Source organism: Otolemur garnettii, unplaced genomic scaffold (genome assembly GCF_000181295.1).
Source record: "Otolemur garnettii isolate 467f Iridium unplaced genomic scaffold, OtoGar3 scaffold00024, whole genome shotgun sequence".
NCBI classification, from domain to species: domain Eukaryota; kingdom Metazoa; phylum Chordata; class Mammalia; order Primates; family Galagidae; genus Otolemur; species Otolemur garnettii.
In genome coordinates this window covers 14,047,641-14,054,989 of record NW_003852419.1, presented here as the reverse complement: position 1 = coordinate 14,054,989, position 7,349 = coordinate 14,047,641, and the positions used below count along the sequence as shown (strand labels likewise).

Here is a 7,349-nt window from a genome sequence, read left to right as displayed (position 1 = left end):
AGGGAGGGGAGGGGAAGGAAGGGAAGGGAAGGAGAGGGAAGAGACAGGGAGGGGAGGGGAAGGAAGGGAAGGGAAGGAAAGGAAGCAGGCAGGGAGGGAAAAGGGAAGAGAGAAGGGGGAAAAAGAAGGAAAGGAAAGGAAAAAAATGAAAAAGAAAACAACCCTGGCATTTCTGTACAGAAATTCTGGCATTAAGCACAGTGGAGATGGTTCCATCTGTAAGGTACCGTGTTTTCCATTCTTCGGGAAAGCAAAGGGAAGCCCCCAGATTTACCTCACTTGAGAACGTGGAAATAGTTGGTCCTTAAAGATCTGGATAGACTCTTGATTTTACTGTTCATGAGAAAACTGTTTGAGTAAGTACTTAATGTCTGGATCTTTGTTTCTTGAAACATAAAGTGTTACATGTTCATACCCAAATTGCCTGATGTTAAACTCAGACCTCTGAATTACGAAGGAGCTCCACATAGGACTCCAGTGGAAAAACCACTGCAGAGCGACCTCTGCGGGTCCTTCCAGTTCTACAATTCCCATGTCTGGACTTTCCTTCTCAGGGTTGACAGATGAGAGGCACGGGCATTCCTAGGCAAATTTTTAAACCATAAACCCCGCCCAGAGGTTGAAAAGCTATAGAAGGTGAATAGTGGCACATTTAGAAAATGTGATTTCTAGAACTAGTGACCTTCTGGAAACAGACAACGGATATGCAGAAAAGAAAAACAAGTAACTTGAAAAGGATCACAAAGGAAAAAGCAGTCACAACACAGGCAAGCAGGAAGCTACAACTTTCATCCCAGTTCATATAAAATGTCCCTGGGATGCACGATGGAACATTTACTACTTCCAGAAACATCTCAAAGAGGCAGGTAGATACATGCGTGAGACTCTCTGGTCCTACCTAACAGGCCTAATGCCAAAGAACATTCGTAAGCAATTTTCATATCCTACTGGAGAAAATATCTGAGGATATGAAGATAAAAGTAGAATATAAAGCCAATTAAAACCAGTGCTTAACATGATCAGGGCTTAATCATGATTTCTTGCATCTAAGAAATGGCTTCTTCTCCAAAATTCCATTTATCTATTTAGAACTTCACAAATTATATTCTTGGTTAAATGACACACCCCATGCATATTACTCAAAAAATTACAAGGATTAATCATCAAATCCAAACTGTGTGAATGATTACGTCAGATTTTCATCATGAAAATACCTTTTCTTTCCCTTTTTTTACTGTGCTCTTCTCTGACATCACAGATCGACTTCTCTGTGTCTGCCTCTGAAGTTCATATCTATCTAGCTCACCTTACTTTTTTCTAAGTTTATGTCAACCACTAAAAGTTAAAAATATTCTTCGTGACATGAAACACACATATCATACTTATAAAGAACTAAGCAAACATGATCTAGGAAGACAGTGATTTTTTTCCCCCAAGAATAGTGACAAATAAATCTGAAGAAGGCTGTATATTTTCTTTTTCACTCAGGTTTTGAAACCCTGATCTTTAAAGAACTTCTTAAAAGTATTAAACAGAAACCCAATTATTTTATCAAAATTTGTAACAGCATTTTGGACAACCAACTTATTATTTAGAAATGTTCAAAGATTCTTCTGGACTATGGAATTGGCTGACCATCTCTGACCTGAATATTATGCAACGTGGTTATTAAAACTCCAATAAACCATACTAAAGAAAAAGACCAAAAGAAATTGCTTCTATTTTCATATAAAGGCATTTGCTCAGCATTTTAAAAAGTATTCATAAAGCAATAACTAAGCTACAACGTGGCTTTCAACACAAAATACACAATAAAGCACATTAAACTTACATTGCACATTTCTCTGACTATAGCTTTTTCTGTCTCACTAAGGTCATGTTCATACTCTTTACCCTGTGGACGATCTATAGTTTCCTGAACATCCAAGACCTGGATTTGTTGAAAAAGAAAAGCAAATTTCACATGGAAAAAAACTTGTTAGTTACGATAAAACCATCAAGGCAAGGAGCTCCACTTTGCAAAACCTTTAGTTTTCTCCGTGTCTGCATATCAGAGTGGATTAGGATATAGCAAAATCTTTTTAAAATTCTGAAACCTACTTGGAATGAATTCTATTTCATTTTCAAATGGCTACTAAACGCAATCCATTTATCACTAATAGTCAATTGAGTTCATCGATGTCTAAAATAATTAGATGCATTTACTTTAGTAATTAAGATAACCTGACTATGTCAACCATTTGGAAATAGTCGATAACTTTTGTTTGTTCTGTTGTAATGATGGACAACATAATTAATTATATGCCAAGCAGTCCAAATGATATGTAGACATGGCCTACAGAAGAGATGGCTAAAAAAGATCATAGTTGACAGGTGAAACTGGTCTGAACCCAGGAAGATACACATCTACTGACCTCGCAATTCTCACATGGACGTGTTCCTAGCACTTGAGAAAGGAATGCAGCGATGGCTCTTTGATGGTGGCAAAGAGAAACACTTGTTCCTTATAAAAATATTTGAGCAACATGTTAAATATTTTTCATCAGACCAAACTGTCTAGGGATAAAACATTTTTAAACCGTTTTAGAAGCCCATGCTTCCACTTCTCTAAATTATCCATCCCTAAATGTATTGAAAACAATATACCTTTTAAAATGCATAAGATTTCACATGGATACTTTCTATAGTACAAAAGGGGACAAAACCTTAACTCGATTGAGTACTGTTTGTTACTTTTCTTGGTATCAGCTTATACACCAAGGCATTAATGTAGTATTAGCAACTAATGCTTTTCCTAAAAGCTCCTATAGGATCCATTCTAAACTATGACATTTCTAAATTCGTGGTCCACGCTGGTGGCCACACCTGAAGGTGTCACCTGAGAATTTGTTCCAATGAATCAAATTAAATTATGTAAGCATAAAGTGAGACCTTTGTGTCAAGTTCATAGATAACTATCTGAGACCAATTGGAGTTCAATCCTGTAACAAATAATGGAATTCACAAGTTACTCTTACTAATTTAAAATTTATAGCCATTATTATTATATAGATACCTCCTCTCTAAAGGCATGATACTCACCTTGGATTAGAGTCCATTCACATTCTTTACATATTTAGAGGAAATCACTGTGCTCAGGGAATACTCATAGAAAAATTAAGGAGCTCCTTGAACAAGCTCATTTGCCTGCAAATTTGATTTGTAATGCACCTCAGAAGTGTACTTCAAATCAGTAATTTTTACTAAATGAAGTAGAGCTCCAATTAATAGTTATCATAAATTTTAAAGCAAGAGAAGTATGAAGTCATTACAAATGGGCTCATTTCCTGCACAAATCATGACCACAGAATTCATGAAAGCCTAGAGTTTCTTTGAAATCCATCAGAAAGTGAGAAACTGGGCCATTGTTCCAATTACATCTTTCAGAATAAACAAATCTCATGATATAAATCAGCTATAGATAGATGCCTTTCAGAAATAAAACGTGCCAAGTGGCTACAATTTTGTTTTTTATGACATTGAGATCTTCAGATGCATTTCCCAAAGACTATGTTTGCATGTAATTCTGTTTCACAACACAGCTAACTCATGGAATCAACAACATTTTACATTCAAGGGCCCCCAGTTACCCAATAAAGAACTTCAATTGCTCTGTATCAGTCATCTGCCAACCAAGGATGCTTGTGTGTACTGAGTACAACTAATACCTCCCTCTCTCAAGATAAAATTTTATATGAAAATTAGAGAATAAATTCAAAGAACGTTGAGGAACTCAGCCTTGCCCTCCTCTTCCTTTTAGGCCACAGGAACAGCTGCACCGAGAGATTTCAAAGAGATTTCCATGTGACCCTTTATGCTGATCCAATTCAAAGTGCAACTTGCCATTGAATAAGGCAACAAGCCGCAATGGCTTTCAAATAGTTTAAATAGTAGGGCAAGGTGGTGTTTTTGGAGCTTGTGCAGACACTGTAATTCTAGAAGATTGAAGTCAATCTTTGGTCCATTTTCTACCTCTGAAATGTTTTTCAGATAGCTAGTGTCTGTTTCATGTTCCAGTGCATCCAAAGGCTACTGCAGAAACGTGTTGTTTGGTTTGTGGATAAACCCACAACCATTAGATGCAGGGCAGTGCCCCTCCTGCTGGTGGTGCCTTCCCAGGAATGCCTCTCAGTTGCTCACTTTGTGTGTTACCCCAGCCAAGAGAGGAACTGCCAAGTGCATCGCCATGGACCATACCATGCTTCTCCTGCCTTCTCTCATCAATGACTGGGAAAAGCAAACTCGTTTTATATAAACTAAAGCAAAATATACTGAAAGAATAAAATATACTAAAACGAAATCATCGCAAAATCAAATACATATGTTGAAGTTCTCATTTACTCATTTGCTTTGTGTGTGCCACAGAAGTGCGGCCTACTCCAAAAGAATGCATCCTCAGTCTGACAATCATTTTAAAATGGGAACAATCATAAGAGAAGTTGTGCAATTTATGTAGCAAAAGCAAAACTAAAGTCTCCTATCTACTTCATGACTCATAAAGCCTTTGTCAAGGTTCTTATGTTAGAAATTATAGATCAATTTGGGGCACAGTGTTTTGTACCCTAGAATTGATAAATTTCAAGGAACTGCCTTAATTTTTAATATGATTTTATTTCCAGCGTTAGATTCTTCTATTAGAAATGTAAGTATTTGTGTAATTCATTTATTATTAATTTAATTATAGTGTTTCTTTTAAAATGTTACTTATTGGAAAGTTCACGATTAAAAAAGAGAATAGGTGGGTGGCGCCTGTGGCTCAGTGGGTAGGGCGCCGGCCCCGTTTACTGAGGGTGGCAGGTTCAATCCTGGCCCCGGGCAAATTACAACAAAAATATAGCTGGGCATTGTGGCAGGCACCTGTCGTCCCAGATACTCGGGAAGCTGAGACAAGAGAATCTCCTAAGCCCAGGAGTTGGAAATTGCTGTGAGTACCATGGTGCTCTACCGAGGGCGATAAAGTGTGACTCTGTCTCTACCAAAAAAAAAAAAAAGAGAGAAAGAGAAAGAAAAGAAAAGAAAAGAAAAAGAGAATAGGTAGATGATGGATTCTGTAAAGTTGTTGGAAAATCTGAAACAAAACCTCAGAATAAATTAGCTTTATGTACAAGATCATATAAGGTATTTCCAGAAAGTATCTAGCTCTTGTTAATACTATTTTTCATATTACATAGCCAGATACTTTCCAGATAGCCCTTATATATCTATTTTCTCCTGTTCTATAAAGAAGTGTCAACTGGAGTTTAAGGATCTAATTTCTACCTAGCAAAGCAAAGAGTATTTATTTTTATTTTTTTCGATACTTTCCTCTAGTGAGTTGCATAATGTCTTTCAATTGCATAAAGATAAAAAATGTGGTATTCTATGTTTTGATCACCTACTACCTCACTGCATTTTAAGACATCCATGCTACAAACATTGCACATAAAATACCCACCACAGTATTTTGCACACGTGGATGTACATGCACAAACTTCAGCTTCAATGCAGATAGATATGAATCACATTACTCAAAACAAAAAGACACAATTGGAGATTCAATTATCAGAAGCACTCGAACTCATCGTTAAGTTTAGAAAAATTAAAATCACATCTCAAAAATTAAGATTAAAAAAAGTTACACCATAAAAGGTCAAAAAATAAAGTATTCTATGGTTAAAAGCAAGACTGTGAGGACTACCAGACTACAGCGAACAAGCCACAACACAACTGAAGCTCTGGATAAATGGCTGGACACGGTCGGTTACCTTCAGAGAATGTACCACAGGTTCAGGCTGCTGAGCAGGTGTGGTGTGTCCACTGAAGCTAGCTGGAGAGGTGGGGGAACTGTTACTCCCATCAGCCCCTGATGACAACCTAAAAGAGCCCTTAGTAGAAAATCAACAACTTTGTTATTAAAACAAAAGTCGTTTACAACTACATAGATGTCATTCAATATTCAAAAATTTGCTGCCAAATGAGAATTTGCCCTTTCGTTATTTTTTCCTATCCTAAGATGCTGTCAAGTGATTATGAAACACACTCGCTCTTCTTGACCAGCAACAAGACTTAACCAAGAACCATCTCCCTATGCTTCCAGGTGTCATCTCTGATTTACCAAAGATAACAATCAATGTCCCCCAAGGAGTGGCCCTTAAGAACATTTCAAGCATGATTTTTGAAACTTAAAGACACCCAAGAGTAGGGAACTCCTGAGTTTCTCCACGGCTGAGTTAAACATGCTCACCCAGCAAGTTAAATGCCATATTGCATATGTCACAGAAGATGCAGACACATCACATTCTTACATTACTGAAACGTGTCTCTTATAAAACCCTTCTTTGAGAGACAGCCTATAGCAGAGATTTTTCCATAAAGATATAATCAAATTCAATTTTATGAACCAATTTTCTCATTTTTCTGGCTATTTTAAAAATGAAAAACAAAATAAATATAAGTCACATAGTTTTAGTGTTTAGCGATTCTTTAACTTAAGTGAGAAAGCTGATTAATTTGGCACAATTAATTTGACATGTACAGGCCACGGTCATCTGTTTGAGAATTGGGCATTTCCCCCAGGAGTCTGCACTTTTTTTTAAAGATTGCTTGGGTAAAGAATAACAGATTAGCAAAGAAAAAGAGAGCAGAAGTTATCTACTCTCCTGGAAAAAGCAGTCAAATGGGAATTTTCCAAACCTGTTTTTATGTAGAATCCTTATCCTATCAGAGGGCCTGAGAGATTTTAATATCTCCTTATCAATACAAGGTCAGATTTTTTCATGTCTAAAGATTAATAACTGCTTCATTTAAGTTGATTCTATGTAATCCCTTGAGTAAAAGCCACTGAAGGTTTATCATATGTGAAGTCAAAAAGGAGAATAGTAGTTTGGGACATTGACTTACAGCATCTCCAGGAGAACTTTTATGCTGTACATTTTAGAAATGAGAGGGAAAAGCATCTCACCATAACAATTACGTGTATGAGTTACATGTAAACCATGCTTTGTAGAGAAATGTACAATATCTGTTGATTGCTACAAAGATCATTATGAATGTAATTTGAAATACTTTCTCCTTTCCTTTGTTGCTGTCATTTCTTTCTATGTCCTTGAAGGTTCCCCTTGCCACCTTGCAAGTCTACTGAGGCCACATTCTTTGTCCCACTGAGTTGAACAATCCAATCAGGTCGTGCCTCCAGCCTCACTCCCCAACAGTGAGAGGAAGCGGAGGAATAGGGCACATAGGTGGCTTCTTTAGCTTCCGTCCTCTGCTGCTACTGACACTTAAATTAATAGCAGGTGCACTGGACTGCTGATTATAACATTTCCAACCCC

The 7,349-nt window shown here is 37.1% G+C and overlaps 1 protein-coding gene across 1 annotated transcript in view; it reads right to left on the bottom strand.

Moving 5' to 3' along the window:
* CCDC85A (coiled-coil domain containing 85A) overlaps positions 1-7,349 on the bottom strand; it is a 183,200-nt gene that overhangs the window by 3,282 nt on the left and 172,569 nt on the right. The window contains exons 6-7 of the mRNA XM_023512067.1: positions 5,784-5,903; positions 1,832-1,930 (exon numbers count right to left, since the gene is read on the bottom strand). Of these exons, the coding sequence (XP_023367835.1) occupies positions 1,832-1,930; positions 5,784-5,903 (219 nt within the window). The remainder of the gene's footprint in view (positions 1-1,831; positions 1,931-5,783; positions 5,904-7,349) is intronic.